Below are 18,276 nucleotides of genomic sequence, written 5' to 3'. Positions count from 1 at the left end.
CTTTATATGTCAAATTTCTTCCATCAACCTTCACCAAAGTGGGCATAGGGAATCTTAATTCAATTTTTTCAAATCAATCGTTTGGATTAGTTACAAAAACTGGAGAGGACAAGAAGAGAGGGAGACAAGCCAATTTTCACGTCTGGACTCTGGAGTTTCAAAAGAATTTGACACAAAGCACCTAAAATCAAAGGAAAGGAAAGAGAGAGGGGGGTTTTAATGTTAAGTAACCGAGTCAGCTCGTGAACTTGCGAACCGAACCAGGACCAAGCCAAACTAGATCTATTCGTAAACTGGCTCAATTCGATACCAACCCTATATACAGAAATTTGACATTCTAAACTGAATGGAAAGGTGCTGTAGGCCGGGCGGGGTGGTATTGACAGCATTTTTTTGCCACACCATATCACATATGAGCTAAGAAAACAAAATACATCATTTACATAGTACCGAATGTGTTTTTACATTACAACGCACTTCTCTTTATCTTTCGATTTTCCTTCTGGCTTCACAGGGCCACCGCTGCCTCTAGGTCCCTGCAAAAGTACAACAGTTGAATAATGGCTCCCTTTAATAACCCTAGATATTCAATGCATGCGCACCCAGAAAAACAAGAACATGGAGTATCGACTGCATCTAACTGAGCTATTTTAAATAAATAAAAGTATTTCCAAATACAACCTTGTTAGATGTTGTATATTCACATGTGACTGATTCTATGCGACAATTCTGATTATAAGCTTGTAATTCAAATTTAATGGAAACCATGGTAACACCATTAATACATCTTAAACAAAAAAATTAAAATAATTAAATTACCAGTTTAGAAGTTTTACTTATTTTAAATAATTTATGTTATAATTATTATAACTAAAAGACACTAATCTTGTGCGAAGGAGAAGCAGAGAGAGGAAGGCGTCAATCGTCTCTTCTCTTCTTGGGCAATCTGGATGCACTTTAGAAAGTTGGGTATTAATGTGTGCCTCCCTAACAAGCTGGGTTAGTTTTTGGTGCTCGTTAAGAGGATCAACCATCCTAAACTGGGCGTGTGGCCACAATAGTAAGTTTGTGTGTGAGAAAGAGAGAGAGGGCCTAGGCCACAAGTGTAAGTTTGTGTCTTGTAACAGGTCTGGCAGTCCTAATTATGTATTATCTCACTATCATACTGTCATGGTCCCTTTGATGCCAAAGGTAACAAAACACATTTTTTAGATTGATATCTCATTAAATGTATTAGACTATGTAAGCTTGTGAGGTTGAGGAGAGATTTTCTGTTTCAAATTCAGCTAGATAAGCTAGATACCGGAAGATAGCAATCATATTCTCATGCACTGTCCCTTCCGCAGATCTGTTTGGAATGTCATGCTTATCAAAATTGGCATCCATCTTTTGATGCCTAATTCTCTTGGCCTCATCATTCAACAATGGCTCTGGTTCCCCTGAGCCTTCTATGGGAAAGCTCTATGGAAAGCAGCTTTAGCAGCAATCCCTTGGCACCAACGGCTAGAAAGAAATAATAAAACATTTGAAGCCAAAAGCTGCTTTGTAGGTGGAGTGATAGAAAAGATAATCCAGTGTATTACTATGGGCAGGCAGCTTACATGACTTACCCCCCTTCCCAAGCTCCATCATCCGAAAATTTTGGGGCAAAGTCATTCAATTCAGAGCTCCCAAACCTCCAATGTTATCAGAATGGCAACCCCCTCCACCATCTTGCTCTAAACTAAACTTTGGCAGATCCTCAAAAGGAAACCCAGGTCCGAGGAGTCTTCAGAAATGGCAAAGGGAAGATATTATTGACCTACTCTGGACCAGCCAGTTGCTTCGCATCAAATGAAGCAGAATGCCTAGCTCTCTTGGAAGGCCTAAAGCTATTGAAGCATCGACTCAGTGGCCCTCTGATCAGAGGGCAACTCAGCTCTGGTCATTGGATGGGGAAGCAAAAGGATTTCTTCTCCCTGGGCTATATGGAAATTTTATGATGAGGTTTTTGATATATCCTTTCAGTGGGGCATTGATTGGAGTAAAGTTCCCAGATCTACCAACTCAGTTTCAGATAAACTCGTTACATCGGGAGTCTCCAAAGCTATCCTTTGTACCGAGGTCATTCTTGATCTCTTAAAAAAACCATGTTCTTGTATCATATGTGGTATCTTATGATGTATACTATACTATACTAGTCTTACTATAGCTTTCTTAATAAAAAATTCAACCCGTTTCAAAAAAAAAAAAAAAACAAAAGCTAGATAACCACATTTGAACGATAATATTGTCACAACTCCCTGAAGTAATAATCAATTTGGCAGTCATCCAAGAGAACAGGCAGAGATAAAGATGTTAGAACATTAACTAATTCTCTTCATCCTTCTTAAGAGTTACCTTCTACTCACTAAAGATAATTAAGAATTATAGTCTTCAGTCCCATCCACGATAGTATACAAAATTATCTTCTCTTCACTTCCATCTTCATGGACTAAGAACTGTTGCCTGACTTTTGGACATTGGTCTTTGCAATAACCTGGCTTTCTACACCTAAAACATGCACCAACGAGTTTATATTATAGGGTAGTCTAGAAGCTGGAATTGAGGTGTTAAGGTGGGCTTTGAAGATGAGGATGAAGAATGAGTTGTAGTAAGAGATGGATTTTCAATTGTCTGTGAACTAGAACGATGAAAAGAAGATTGATAATTTGGTGCTTTAAAAGAGGAGGATTTTTTATCTTCTTAATATATTGAGCTTTGGTGAAAGCTTCCATGACAGAAGTAAAGGTAAACATATGTAATTCCTATAGGTAGAGATGGTTTCAGCCCACTCACATATCAAGAAACCAATTGATCTTGCTCTCCCCCAACTGATTCCTTGTTAGAAATTTATAAAACTCTTTAGTGCATTGGATAACAGATTTTGTACCTAGATAAGTTTGTGAAGTCTTTCATACAAGGCCTGACAGTAATTGAACGACAAAAACTGTCCTCCCATTAGCCTCTACACCTCTTGCCATGTAGACTCAAGAGAGTAAGCTTTGATGGTATTTGTACCTTACCACCATGCAAGGGCTTGCCTCCTTAATCGTAAGACTACCAAAACAACTTTTTTATCAGGTGGAACCGCCTTGAACTAGAAATTTTCTCAAGAATAATCACCCAATCAAGGTAATCTTCAACATTAAGGTTCCCATTAAATTCAAAAACTTTTTCATTTCCACCCTGGCATTGATTACTGTATGTTGGCGGAGAGTTCTCTTAGAGACGCATTGAGTGTGAATTTTGTGGTCTTACAATAGGGGCACATCCCTCAATTGGAGTGTCTACAAAATTGTCTCCTTCTTTATAATCTCCAGGTCTCATATTGCCTACTCCTATATTAGCAACAGTACCTAGAGCAGCTTAATATAATTGCTTCATGAATTGCTTGAATTAGCTTGCAAGTCAGCCTTAAATTCCTCAAATTTTGATTTTGACACACTCTCCATGTCAATCTTTTCAAATTCTAGTCTTGCCACTAGCCTTGATTACACACTAGTTCTAATAAATAATGCGACTAAAATTACTAAAATAAAATTGATGAACAATGCTGGAGTATCAGTAACCCAGCTACCAGCTTCTCTACTCTAAACAATTCCTGATTTACAAGTGCCAAGAGAGGAACTTGAATTTTTAGATGTGGTATTGTTACTTCTAATAGCTAGTATGAGAGAAATAGTCACTAAGAAACTATTCTCAGTAAAAATAAAGAGAAATAATGATGCTCTAACCACCAAAAAGAAAAATTTGCATTAATTTCAGAACTTGTTCAAAGTTACAACAGATTCACGTATTTTTAAACTCCAAAGACTTGCCAAAATAAGTAACATTACTAAAATAAACATTTCCAAAGAGAATATCCTAATTATGAAATATTAACTTTCTATTTTGAAATCAGCTACAGGGAAAGAATTTCAACAGCTAGTTGAGATGGAAAGTAATAATAATGGACTTACTAAGTTGAGACTTCCTAAATTGACTACTGATATAAACAACTTACTAACTAAAGACTTTCCTAAAGAAAAACTCTCCTAATTGAGACTGTAAACAAACTAAGAAAATATTTAAAATGGAAAGATATCGACTTTCCCTATATAAAAAGTACCAAAATAAAGTATTTTCCTAAAACAATAACTTTTCCAAAGAAACATTTTTTCAGTATAATAATTTCCTTTTATTACTTCTTTTTTATATATCTTCAATTGTTCTGGATGACTTTCCTTTTATTACTTCTTTTTTTATATATCTTCAATTGTTCTGGATGACTTTCTTCTTCTATAAGTAAGCCATGTACAACATCAATAAATCCAAATGCTGCGAAATAAAGATCAAATTCCAGTGGCTCGGGTTATAATATTTCCATCAAGGAAGCATGTTCAAAATTTCAGGCACATGATGGTCTAATCAATCAAGAATTAGATTGGAATTCAAAAGCAAAAAAGCAAAGTAATCATATCTAAAGAACTCAAAACAATACCTGTGGGCCAGTAACAAGCCTTGAAGCTCCACTAACAGATGACTGTTGCTGTGAACTAGAGTTTTGACGTTGAGAATGCTGCTGTTGCTGCTGCTGCTGCTGCTGCTGCTGCTGTTCAAACTCTTGTTGTTGTAAAGCTATAGCTAGTTGTAAATCCGAACTGTCAAAATTTCAATAGCAATATATCAGTAATGAAAATGATATAGTAGCTCTTTTTCTTTTTTTTTAAATCGCAAAAGTTTATTGACAGACAAATAGAATAAAGAGTAAAAATGCAACAAACAAAGGTCGCTTGCTATATTATACATTATTGCAGTATTTTATACCAAAATTCCTGTCAATTATTGAATATTATTATTTCTACTTTTAAAATTTATTATATATTATATAATAGCAACAATTACTACTAGAGACAATCTGCATACAACCATTAGATTCAATATAACTTGTTCTAAAAGAGAAAAAATTAGTAACTTTATTGAAAGAAGGATGAGCCAGGTCACACGACTTATTCATGGGCCCACAGATTCTATAATCAGACAACATGATGACAAGTTCAATAAATATGTCAATGCAACCAGCCTGGTGCTACAAATTCGGAAATTGAGTACTTGTGGCAGTTCTTAAATGTGTAAATGACCCCATTAGTGCAAACCATTAACACCAACCAGGCCCAAACTCCTCTTTCTGAAACCAAGGGACCTTTACTAGGATGATAAAATATACTATATTGTGAGCATAAAAACAGTTTTACATAAACTACACAATAAATATCTAGAATGATTTGCACCATGCACAACAAGAACTATGTGCTTAACAACAACATACATGCTAAACACCACAAACTAATGAAAAATAAATGACCGACAAAGCTTAAAAATGAGATACCTAACCACTACCTTCTCAACTCTAGGAAATTCCTGGTTTTCAAGTTCTAAGAGAAAAACTAAAATTTTCAGGTGTTGCTTTCTAACTAGTAATAACTAGCACAGGAGAAACATCCAGTAAGAAATTAATCTCAGCAAAAGAAAGAAAAAAACAATAGCACTCCAGCAACCAAAAAGAAAATTTTGTATAGCAGATTTCCCCTATTTATATACTAAAACAACTAAAGACTTGTCAAATAAGTTACATCGCCAAAATAAAACTTTCCAAGGATTAAGCATCTAATTACAATTAAATTTGACTTACTAAATTGAAAGTCACTCGCTATAAAAAAACTCCAACAACTTAGAAACTACCAACTAAAGACTTACTAACTTTATGACTTCCCTAAATTGACTATTAATGAAGGAAACTTACTTACACACCTTCCTTCAAAACATTTTTTTTTTTTAAGGAAACTAATAAAAATAAAAACAAGTAACTTTCCCTTGACAAGAAGTATTAAAACAGAGTACTTTCCTATAACAGTAACTTCACAAAAATAGAAACATTGTATTTTTGTCTTATTCTTTACTTCTTCCTTCCTTTATACATCTTCAATTGTTTTGGATGACTTTCTTCTTTCAAAATTGTGCTATCTACTACATTGTACATTAGATTTATTCATATTTCACATACTTTTATAGGTTCTCCCAAGCCTATATTGTATACAAGTAACTCCTCTATATGCTCCATACTCTTTTGGCTGCCATGCGGACCGGCAAAGAGTAAAGAAAGTTGAAAAATGATAAGGCTTACCCAACAATAAATAAGTCCCTAGGTCAGCTAATTTTTTTGTTGATTCCTTGGCCAAAGAGGGGGTTGCCCTTCAATCCCTTGTTGTAAGGGGCTCCCCCTCCTCTACCTTGGCTCCTTTCTAGTGATTTCACTGCCAACAGATTCTGCAATGGAAAGTCGCCCCCAGCCAGCCGTATCACTTCCTCATTGCGGGGATTCGCTGACTTCATCGGTAGCTGTGATTTGGAGGAAATTAATCTCCGATAAATCTTTTACCAGGTCAAAATGGGCAGTGCCCCCCTATCTTATTAAAACTGGATAGATACCTTGCCAATGGTGACTGGCTAAGACTATGAAAATGTGATTGGTAGAGTGCTTAATCATGCTACTTCCGATGACTAGCCAATTCTTCTCGATACTCAGTTTGGGTAATGGGGGCCATTCCCCTTCAGATTTGAGAACTCGTGGCTGAATGATGAGGGATTTGATACTATTATTTCTGATTAGTGGTGCAACTTAAATAATGTGGCTGGCCCTAGCAGTTGGATCCTTCCCTTAAGACTAAAGAAATTAAAAATCAATTGAAGCATCGGTCCTTAGAACGTTGCTATGCCAATACTGCTGAAAGGGTCTCCTTCCTAACTCAGATTGTTGACCTCAATACAACTGAAGAGTAAAGGTGCCTTTCTTCTATTGAATTCTTCAACCGCAATTGCCTTCAAAAAATATTTCAAACTTTGGCCTACAATGAAATGACACATTGGAAACAGCCTGCCAATTTTAAATGGCTAGCCGAGGGTGATGCAGACACAAAGTTCTTTCATGTTGTCACCTCGGTGAGAAAAGAGGGCTAATCGAATTATCTCATTATGTATTAACAATGAGGTAGCGTCGGATAGAACTCCATAACTAATACTTTAGTGAGTTTCTTTTCAGCTCTATACTCGGAAGATTGTACGAGCATACCTAGAGTTCAGCACATCCGCCTTTCTAGGATCTCCCTCGTTGTTGCCTCACTCCTTGAGCTCCCTTTCTCTGCCTTGGAGGTGGAGAATGCTACACTGGGCTTACCTTGTGACCGTGCCTCCTGGCCCGGATGGCTATAATAGTGAATTCTACAAGCGGAGTGGGCCAATTAAAAGAGAGGGTGTTATTGCAATGGCTCATGACTTTCACCACAGAGGCACATCATATAAAAGTATGGGCCCTTCCTTTATTGCTCTCGTTCCCAAGAAGGCAAACGTTGAGGGACTGGCAGATTTCCGTCCTATCGGTCTAGTCACAAGCACATACCAGATCATTGTGTGTCTCTTGGCTAATCACTTAAATGCAGTTTTTTCATTGGTGATCCAACGTGGTCAATATGCCTTCATTAAGGGGAGGAATATTTGGCCATGGGCAGCACATGAGAGCATAGACTTCTTTAAGAGATCCGGCTTGCCTTGGTTTGCTCTTAAACTTGACTTAGAAAAGGCTTTTGACAAAGTCAATTGGAGACTACTTGATGATTTACTTATGGGTTTTGAACAGAAATTGAGGTTTTGGATCAACAGTTGTATATCCACGGCATCCTACTCCCTTCTCCTCAATGGTACTGTTTGTGGATACTTCAAGGACTCCCATGGTATCAGGCAAGGTGACCCTCTCTGCCCCATGCTCTTCAATGTTAATGCTGAATAGCTATCCTCAATGGTGTACTAGGCAAAAGATGCTGGTTGCATCTGCCTTATTGCCACCCAAGCAGAATTTGATATCCCCATTCTTCAATTCATTGATGATACAATTTGCTTTGGAAAAGGCAACATGGATCGAATTAGGAAAATTAGAGCAATACTTGGTCTCTTCGAGCTCTCCTTGAGGCGACGAATCAATTGGCACAAGACTGTGCTCCTTGGTTATCACCTCGACCTTGCGGACCTATGCTCTATGGCTGATTACCTTGGCTGCTCTTTGGCATCTCTCCCTTCCACCTATCTCAGGTTTCCCCTATTTGACAGAAGACCTCAGCAAAATCTTATGGAACCCAATGGTGGAAAGACTCGAGCAGCGGCTCTTGCCACTTGGCAAGGAAAGCTTCTCTCCAATGCCAGAAGACTAACTTTACTCAATTCTTGCATTGTAGGGCTTCCAAACTACTACTTATTCTTCATGTCTTGTCCCGCCTCAATCTGCAAACATATTGAAGCCATTAAAAGGCGGTTCCTTTAAAGGGGTTTGGATGACACTTTCAGATATCACCTTGTTAATTAGAAGAGGTTTGCATGCCTCGATCCTTGGGGGGTGGCCTCAGCATTCGCCTTACTAAAGACATGAATGTGCTCTATTGCTTAAATGGTTTTGGAAGTTCAACAATTGCACAAATAGCCTGGGGAGGCCCATGGTCGCCTCAAAACATTAGTGGCATGGAGATTGGTGGATCTGAGGGGGAAGGCACCCTTGTTTACCTGCAGTATGGGGATCTTTCTTCCCCCTCCTATATTTGAATCGGTAATGCAATTCTTTATAGGAAATGGGAGTCGAACCCAGCTTTGGAATGATTGGTGGTGTGGAGTTGGGTCCATCAAGGAACAATACAGCATTCTATTCTCAAGACATATCCATTGCTAACAATTGGGACTCCAATGCTTGGAATCTCCATCAACAGACCTGGTCTTAATGAAGATGAAGCTTCGGATGTTTGTTGCCTTCTATCTGATATCAACGCCATCAAAATCAGAAATCACACCCTTGATAAGATGATTTGGCTCCTAACAAACAATAGTATATTTTCGGTCTCATCGGCTTATGCTCACATTGGAGAATGGACCTCTAGCAGCATTGAACATGAAGCTGCTATTGTTTAGAAGCTTTCGGCCCCTCTAAAATCAGATTCTTCATGTGGACCGCTTGTCTGAATAAAATCCTCAATGTGGATAATCTTCATAGGTGTGGCAATCTTGGCCTATGCAGTCTTTCCCCTCGCTGCAACATTGAAGATGAGAATAAGAATGTTAGTCACCTCCTCCTCCACTGCCCATATTCCTGGAGGGTTTGGATGGTCGTTCTTAGTGCGTTGGCGTTCAGGTTTGTCCCCACAATGACCTCATTGGGACCTGCCAACTCCTCTTGGGGATGTCAATTCCAAAAATTGGCAAGCTCCTCCTTTTTGCATGCCTCGCTCACACCTTGTGGTGCCTTTGGCTTGAGTGGAACAACCAAATATTCAACTGTAAATTTAGAAGTGTGTATGACACTGTCAACAACATCATTGGGCTCGTTTCCTCTTGGCTCCACACGAGGAAGGAATTTGCTTCCCTCTCGGATGTCCCCCTTGGATTAATTGGCATGCTCTCTCCCAAATGCTTGACCCTCCTAGATAGAATAGAAGCCTCCTTCTCTAGGTTTCATCAAACTCAACTTTGATGGCAGCGCCCTCAATAGCCCTAGTGTCGCAGGCTTTGGCAGTGTTTTCCAGGACTCCAGTAGCTCTCCCTTATCACTTACGTGGGACCCTTGGGAATTGTTGATTCTACCTTGTTGGAAGTTTTTGCCCTTCTTCAAGGGCCTATCATCTTTAGGGATCACCTTAATGACCCTTTGCTTATTGAGGGTGATTCTAAAGTTATCATTGGTAGGTGCTTCACCATGATGTCACCCCCTTGGAGACATTGGAATGAATTGTGTTCAATTTTTTATATCACTTCTATAATCACTTGCTTTTGGTCCCATCTTCCTAGATCAGCAAATTCTTTTGCTGACAAATCTCTTATTGTAAAGGGAGGACTTCTCTAAGATCGTTGTATGTTGTTTGCTTTCCTTTGAAAAAATCGCATCATTTCAAAAAATATGTAAAAAAGGGGATCCCCCATCCTAGGCCTTTTGTCCTTCTTCGGCTTTAATAAAATGCGTTTTTCTTCCAAAAAAATTGTCAATCCAACATAGTCGTTTCACAATATAGAAATCAATTTCCTCCCTCTAATAATGTTCAAATAAAAATAATAATAACAAAAGCATTTATTCCTTAATTTCAATTATCCTCAGGTTGTTTGCCCTTTTTCACTTTAGTGGAAGACTAGTCAAACTGCAGCTTTTTAGCCACACAATTTTGTGTCAACTTTCTCTCACTGCTTCATATAAATTGTGAAAATAAAATATACTCCGAGATGCATTTTATAAATCTATAAACAACATTAACATGTAAATACAAAAGCCAATGGGATGAAGATGAACCTTATATTGGAAGACTCCACAGATGACTTGTCAATGGTAGCAAGATAGTCCTGAACCAATAAAAATAGATTTAGTTTGTGAGACTTTCCATAAAATAATTACATATTCCTTGTAACTCCAGTGTAGCATTTGAAACAAGAATTACGAACAGCAGTACTGGCCACAGCATTTTCCTCATCCCATGTTGCAGTAGCTTGATTTTCAGCACTAAATTCTGTAAAATTTCCTGTCATAAACATTGTATCGCCATTGACCTGAAAATAAAAGGATAAAAAAGTACTTTGAAAAACAAAACAAAAATGGAATGAAGTATTCATTAGGTTACCAGCACACAGCACATCACTTGATTGAGAAAAGTGAGAGGTCTACCTCGTTTAGCTTTTCCCATACTAAATCAGGCTGATTTAGATAACCCTGATCAGTGGCTAGAAGATAAAGTTCACCATCAAACTACAAAATAAAAAATGTGATACTTCAATAAAATCTGGAAAATTGGTACTACGAGAAAACTGACCATACTTCCATGGTTCATTGCTCCTGTTTCCTATGTCAACAGTTCCTCTAATATTTTAACAGGAAGAAAGCCAAGTTGAAACATTTTTAATTTGAACAAAAAATTCCAAGTCTAAAATGATGAGGAAGAATGAGAACTTGGTGTGACCTTGAACATGGTACTGAAGTGGTTATTGCGAAAGAAGACACAGAGCTCACGTTCCTTCAAACCTTCTTGGAGACAAACAAGTCTGCAACAGGAGCATGGGATTAGTTGAACAAATTTTAGATGATAAAGGATTTGAGGGAAAAAAACGTGCATGACACAAAGAAGAAGAAATAGAATCACATACCCGCATATAGTTAACTGGCTTGCATTGTTCTTTAAAAAGTTTCGGATCAGCTCACCTGGGACATTTGTGTCAAACAAACATAAGTTGCTTGAATGCAACAAATGGTAATAAAGACCTGCTTCATTTGGAGAAAGCCCATACCTTCTCTGGCACTGATACCATGTTTCCCCTTGCTTTTCTTTTGAGTGACTTCATCTTTTGGATATATGCCTGAGACATCCCCACAAACTCTATCTGCCCGCTCTGCAAGAACCATCTCACCTTCATACAAAGGTTCTCGATGTTCATGCACAGGAGCCACTGAATCACGGATGCATTCCTCTCCTTCATAGATGGGCTCGCTGTTTTCAAGGTTTGCACCCACACCAACCTGAGGAACATCTAGAAGAATACCTTTCCTATCCAAGGGCATAGATTTGAACTTTGCTGACACATGAGAAGGAGAACCTGCCTGGTTGCTGTCAGTCTCACCTGTATCTTCTTCTGTTAGTAGGTGCATTTTGGATGTAGCATTCTGATCCACATCTAGCCTTACTTGTTGGACTGACTGATCATCAACCAAACCATTTATGTAGCCTCCAGATTTTTTCCCCCAAGCAGAACCATCTCCATCTGAAATTGGAACACCAGCTCTTTGATTCCCAAGCTCAGCATTTGTGCTGTTCTTTGCTGAATCAGTAAAAACGGAACAATCTTCAGACTCGCAACAGTTAGACAGATGTGGTTCTTCCTCAGTGATAGGGTCAGAACAAGTAGCCACAGTTTCCTTGCCAGTTTCTGAAGGTAATTCATCATTAGACACACCAGACTCTAAATTCAGGGGTCTTTCACATTCACCACTCAAGAAACCTTCTACAGAATCTGGTGTAGCTACATATGTGGCACTCAAATTTATGCTTTTGATTGATGCATTGGATGAAGACGATCCATCAGCTTTTGACAGTTGCAAGGCTCTTAGAAATTCCTCTTCTTCCTCTCTGTCTCCCTTTCGAGTTCTTTGATCCCCACTAGCCACAACCATAGAATCCTCGAAAGATCTGGTTCTTGAGAGGGAAGGGGATGGAACTCCTAGAGTTGCAGTAGTTGCAGCAGCAAAATCAATACAATCTTCTATGAGCGGACCATTGTCTTCTCCCTCTGTGTTGTTAGTATCTTCAAGGGCTACAATTTCTGCCATAAGACTATTATATGACTTTGAACCAATCGCCTTTAAAGTTTCAATATCCTAACAATTCAACAGTTGGAAAACATCAGTAAACTCATTCTTGAAAACAAATAAAATTAAGATCACAGGGATTAAAAAGATCAACTAACTGAAGTGACATGATCATATTACAACATTAAGGGTAAGAAGAAAGATCTGAAAAGAAATATGTTTTGTTATCTTTATTCCCCACATAATATCTCCATCCTCAAATATAAGGAAAGAAATGCATTGTTGATATATGAGTGCCCTTGTTGCAAATTTTCATTAAAAAATAAAACAAAAGGAGTGCTCATAAAACAAATTAATTTTGAATTGAATCAGCAAATTTAGGTGCAATCTGATACAAAGATCAACCCTCAGATTTGATATCCATGAGCTTCTTTGACTTTTTAAGCTCACTCTTTCAACCACCATTTTACTCTTGTGTGAAAAAAATTCACTATCATAAATGAACAAGGAGGTGAACAAGGTTGTGTGTTGGAGAGTAGTAGCACCATAGATTCTCCACATTTCTTGACATCCTCCTCCCATTGTAATTTCCAAACATCTTCACTGGGTGTCTTCATATCTATAGTTTTCTTCCAACCATTTGAAGAACAAACCACTTATAGAGGCCAAATAAGACAGTTCAACATTGTATCAAAGACTATTTCTCCTTTCCAGATTAAATATAATTTTTTTTGGAAAGATGAGAATTCCATTAAATTAGAAAAGGAGAAGAATAAAGAGAAGTCTTAGCATTTTTTTGAAGCTACGAGAAGTCTTAGCATAAAAATAAAAAAAAATACAATTGCTAATGAACATCAACATCGATTTGTTTCATACTCATTTTCTTTATTTTGTTTTTGGAATAAAATTTGTAGCAACAAATCAGGCATAATAAGGGAGACACCAACTTCTGTAGCACTGCCACTATTCTGTACTAGACATGCAAAAGGTGTAGTTAATTTAAAAGAAGTTTCCTATAGGAAGGCAGTACAAAATGTTGCAGTAAAAAGCATTTATCTGATAGCCTATTAAAAATGGAGATATGTTCTACCTAAAAGAGACATACTTGGATAAATATCAGACTGTCTTTCTAACATGATATGTGCTTTCAACTGCAGCAGGTGAAACACATGAAATATTCTTTCAATGTGCCACACAATCTGTATGGCATACCTATATGTTACCAATAAAAATAGAATAGTTAGGCATCTGATAATGCATCAGCAAAGATAGGGAAAACCTAGGCTCCATAAGATCGTAATGAGACTGTCTGGTAACAGAGTAAGATGAGATTCGACTACGTGATACACATAAAATATTTATTGAATGTGCTGCACAATCTATATGGGATTCCTACATGTTACCAATAAATATAGGATAGTTAGGCATCCCATACTGCCTTAGTATAGGGTAGGATAAGCCTTTACCCCATGAGACCATAATGAGATTAGACTACATTCTAATACCACTAGATAAAAAACTGTATGAAAAAGGAGAAGAAAAAAACTGTATAAAGGAAATCACAACAAAATAAAGGAAAGCAAACAAAGCTAATAGAAATGGGTCACAAAAATGCTTTACAGATTCATATAAGACGTTAATAACAGAAAGTAACTGGCGAACATAGTAAGTCACGATTATTCCTCAATAAATGTAGAGACTGCAGATCATAGGGTTTGAGGATTCTCCAAAACACATACTTGAGGATCAACAATCCAACCATGGTACAACTCAATACCAAAAAGATCAAATATGGAGCGCTCTGGTGTAAACTCGAAATCATCAATTCTGCAAACGTCAAAGAATAGATAGTAAGCATTCCAAACGTCATGCTCCACGATGAAAGACCAAAATAAAAAGCAGACTAAAATTACCTGCTAAAGTGAAGGTTTACGTCTATCCCTGTTGCCAGCCTGGGAAGCATTTCAATTGCATCGTGTATATTCTGTTGCTGGTTTTTCACGTAACCAGCATCCTTATCCTAAATATTTCCAAAACTCAAGTTTAACAGAAAAAAAAACTCTTAATTGATAAGATAAACGCTCGACAGAGAAATACCTGGATGTTGCTGTTGGAATCGAGCAACCTTTCAGCGACAAGGGAAAGAAGTTTCTGGAGAGAAATTTCGGATGCCTCGGAACTAATGGTTATGTTATTTCTCAGCAGCAGAACGTTGCCTGTAAAATGTAACTGTCAACTTCGTTTCGATACATAGTCACGTTCAATTCAAGGCAGAGAATCGGGAAATAAAAAACCACGCAAGGTACATTTCTCATACAAGAACTTCCCCGCAATTGACGAAGATCGAAATGGTCGACACTCAAAAGTAACACAACGTAATGAAGAGTAACCCTAGAAAAGCATACAAAATTTGGAGAAAGAAAGCAAAGAGAGAATACAGATGGCGATGAGAGGGCAAGGGCCGTTGTCGTTTTGGAGGATGATCGGCACGGAGCGACCGAAGAAGTGTATGACTTTAGTTCTGTAGAAACCTTCTAATTCTGCATCGTCCTTTCGATCTTCGGCAGCCATGAAGGATGATGAGAAGGTCAGGGCTTGATGATGGAAGAAGAAGAGGTTTAGAGGGAGGGAGGGAGGGACGATAGAGATTGAAATAGGCTTCGTGGGAAGAGAGAAGAAAACTCGTCATTTGTCCGACACAATTTAACATTTCCGGCATAACTCGTCCGCATCTTAGGACGGTTTATTAAATTTTTAAAGGGAAATTTATAAATATTGTGTAAAAATTATTATATTTTACCACATAATGTTCATATTAATACATAAAAATTAATTTTTAAAAAAATATTAATAAAATATATAAAAATATTAAAAATTATATCACAAGTTAATATAATTTATAAATTATATCGATATGTAGATTTTCTTATAATAGATATATAAAACTATACAGAAATATAACATATCGATCGTTCGTAATGTGTTCCCTTCACTTTCTCTCCCTTGCTATGTGGAATCCTTTCACTCTCTATTGATCTCTCTATTTGACGCCGGACAGGATAGTGATAAATCCACGGGGAAAAATTGCAAGAGGTTTGCCTAAAACACAGAGAAAAATCTACCTAGTGTTTGATTCAATATACTCTAATCATATATCGCTCCCTGTTCACATAACAGAACCTTAAAACAACACTCCACGCCCCAACAAGACCGGGCTGCATAGGTAAAAAACAAAAAAAAACCCCAAACCCTCAAAATTCTAGTCCAACCCGGTTTCAGGAAAAAGATCTGATTACTTACCTGCTTTGCACTGATCTATCAACTTGAGGTATTTCAATGCTAACAACGTGTTATCTAACAATTCAGCATCATCTGGCTCGGTGTCTCCTACATCACTATTTCAATTTCTCTTCCTTTGTTTCTATCTTGAATTCTTGCACTCTTTATTCAATCTCTATCGGTTTTAATTTTTCTTTCCCCTCTTACCGTCACCTACAATCTCTCTTTTCCACTTATTTCTCTTTCACACTTTTCAATAATAGACTCATAAAAGGATTTTTCAATAACCAACTAAGCTTGCCATCTTAGACCCACAAAAGGCTTATCACCAATCAAGTGGACTTGAAAGTCAAGACACACTTAGAATTGATTTCAACACTCTAACTTCAGCTTTAACACTTTACTCAATTGATTGAGTTGAGGATTGGTGGTACCTTCACGAAGCTTGATTGATCACAATGCAAGGATTACTTGCCCACAATAAAGTTCGAATATAATGTCGTTCAAATAGGTTGGTTTAACTATATAATCATAAGTAAAGATTCACCCCTTATATGTGCCCATCCAATAAATAATAGCAGCCCAATTCAAATTCCCAAAACAATTTGATTTTAAAGTCACATGCTCTTTTGGGAAAGTAATGAATCTAAGAACATAGATTATGAAGCATCAACGAGCAAAGTAAAGAATCTAAGAACAAATCTATTTGCTACCCATATTCTATCAATTTCAAAGTAAAGTAGCATAAGTTTGGTAGCATGAATACAATCATTGATTTCAAAACAAGAGATTTCATGCATTTAGTTGATCTCTAAAAGATCGAAGGCTGGGTTCTTGTTTATTCAGATTAAAACCCAAAAGTAATTTGAAAGCCTTGGACATTTTAATGGTCATTAAGGTAGGCTCCTATCTTGATTCTTTTGAGGTATAAAATTGATTTATATAATCAATCTCGCACATTCTAAAATAGAGCTATAATGTTTTGAAAGGGTTAATCTTTATAGATTTGCCAAAACATCAATGAAAATCTCAAATAAATACATGAAATTTTTTTGTTTGACCTACTGAACAATTTGGTAGGTCACCTTAAAATTTTGATGACCTATAAAAGCTAAATTGAGGCTTAGAATCTTCCCTTGCAACATTTTTGAACATTGACTTTGTTTGAGCACTTAAGCTAAGTTCTCTGTCTAGAAGCCTTTAGTCTAAGAGTGCAATCAATTGAACATTTCATTTTCACCAAGGACTCGTCATTGCTTCACAATGTTCAAATCTTTACATGTAAATGCCATTCCCTGAAAAACATTATATTACTTTGCATTATTCAAGCATCAACCTTGTTTGAACAAACTTGTTTTTTTTTTTTTTTCTATGTGATCCTTATTTGAACAATCTCCATATTCAAACATCAATGTTGTCGAGTTTTTCTTTATATTTTTGTTGAATTTTTAAAGATTATCACGAAAACCACTTAATTGGGAAACCAATAGAGAACACATAAGATTGGAGTGTATTTTTATTTTTATTTTATTATTATAGCCTTTAAGAGATGTTAAGTGAGCTAACTTGTAAGTAAGCCCTATACTATCACAGGACAAACCTTATATAAGCAAATTCTAAATCTCAACACATAATTTTGGAAAGCCTTTGTGTTGATGGTTGAGTTGTTGAAAAATGTACGATTCACTAGTCGATAGTTTTTGTTGCCTATTATTGTCGAAAATCTCTATAGATCACATATAACCCAGTTGTCAATCCCTTTATAGGTCTAATCGAACCTAATTAAATTGTGTAAGTCTCTTCCTAAACAATTGTTATAATTAATCTTTGTAACCTCATTGTTACAAATATGATTTGAAAATTTTATTTTTAATAATTTTATATAACAAATTCAACTCCAAGATGTAATAGCATGTTGTAAGTAGTTTAACAACCCAACTTTGAATTATAAACCATACTATTACTTACAAATTGATTGCTTGATAGTGTACTAACTTATATTTGAAGTTTGGGAGTGTCTTTCTTTTTTAAAATCAGTCCAAGACCTATATTAAGCCTAAAGTTTTAAGCTCTAAAATTATGAATATAAACCTATTTAACTTCCTCTACGTTTAAGCCTTACAAAAAAGGCTCCGAGAAAAGTCTAAACCCTATGAACAATAAGGATGCCTAAGAACTTAACACAAAAGTTCCCCTCCACTCCTAGAAAAGAAAAATAAAAAAAAAAATTTGATTATCATTATTCTCATAAATAGTTAGTGAGAATAAGATAATGATCAATTTTTTTTTTTTTCACTAATTATTTCTGGGAATAATAATGGCCAAATTCTCATTTTCTTTTCTTTTCGAAAGGATTCCAAACAGACCCTTAGAGAGTCGGTCCATTGAGTAAAGATTTTCATCTATTTCCCCTCCACTTAATAGAGAGTAACAGAAAATAGCATAAAAAATAAAACTGACCCTCCTGCATCAAATTTTGATAAATCTATCAGTGACATGGAAGGAATCTCATGGACTATCAAATTCCATCTGGCGCATAAGTGAATCAACAAGCGTTATATCCAGCAAAGCCTTCCCTGATAACCTCCTCATCCACTACTTTTTAACAAACTTCAGTCAGTAAC

At 36.7% G+C, this 18,276-nt stretch overlaps 1 protein-coding gene across 1 annotated transcript; it reads right to left on the bottom strand.

Annotated features, from left to right (window-relative positions):
* Positions 1-46: 46 nt before the first annotated feature.
* On the bottom strand, positions 47-14,996 carry LOC137948316 (uncharacterized). Its single transcript, XM_068794359.1, has 12 exons — positions 14,812-14,996; positions 14,471-14,589; positions 14,287-14,393; positions 14,113-14,200; positions 11,359-12,442; positions 11,218-11,272; positions 11,034-11,115; positions 10,742-10,822; positions 10,522-10,626; positions 10,373-10,422; positions 4,502-4,661; positions 47-536 (listed from the first exon to the last, which is right to left on the bottom strand). The coding sequence occupies exons 1-12, from the start codon at positions 14,942-14,944 to the stop codon at positions 462-464; spliced, it is 2,139 nt and encodes a 712-aa protein (XP_068650460.1). The 5' UTR covers positions 14,945-14,996; the 3' UTR covers positions 47-461.
* Positions 14,997-18,276: the final 3,280 nt, after the last annotated feature.

Source organism: Aristolochia californica, unplaced genomic scaffold (genome assembly GCF_029961685.1).
Source record: "Aristolochia californica isolate CCGP_79_NKW_82.1479 unplaced genomic scaffold, dmAriCali1.0.hap1 SCAF_13, whole genome shotgun sequence".
NCBI classification, from domain to species: domain Eukaryota; kingdom Viridiplantae; phylum Streptophyta; class Magnoliopsida; order Piperales; family Aristolochiaceae; genus Aristolochia; species Aristolochia californica.
Note: the sequence above shows the minus strand (reverse complement) of the source record. Positions and strands in the feature narration are given on the sequence as shown.

Coding starts and splice junctions, on each gene's coding strand:
- LOC137948316 (XM_068794359.1), bottom strand. CDS start 14,944: ATGGCTGCCGAAGATCGAAAGGACGATGCAGAATTAGAAGGTTTCTAC. Junction 11,273..11,358: donor TGGTATCAGTGCCAGAGAAG/GTATGGGCTTTC, acceptor CAAATGTCCCAG/GTGAGCTGATCCGAAACTTT. Junction 11,116..11,217: donor AGCCAGTTAACTATATGCGG/GTATGTGATTCT, acceptor CTCCTGTTGCAG/ACTTGTTTGTCTCCAAGAAG.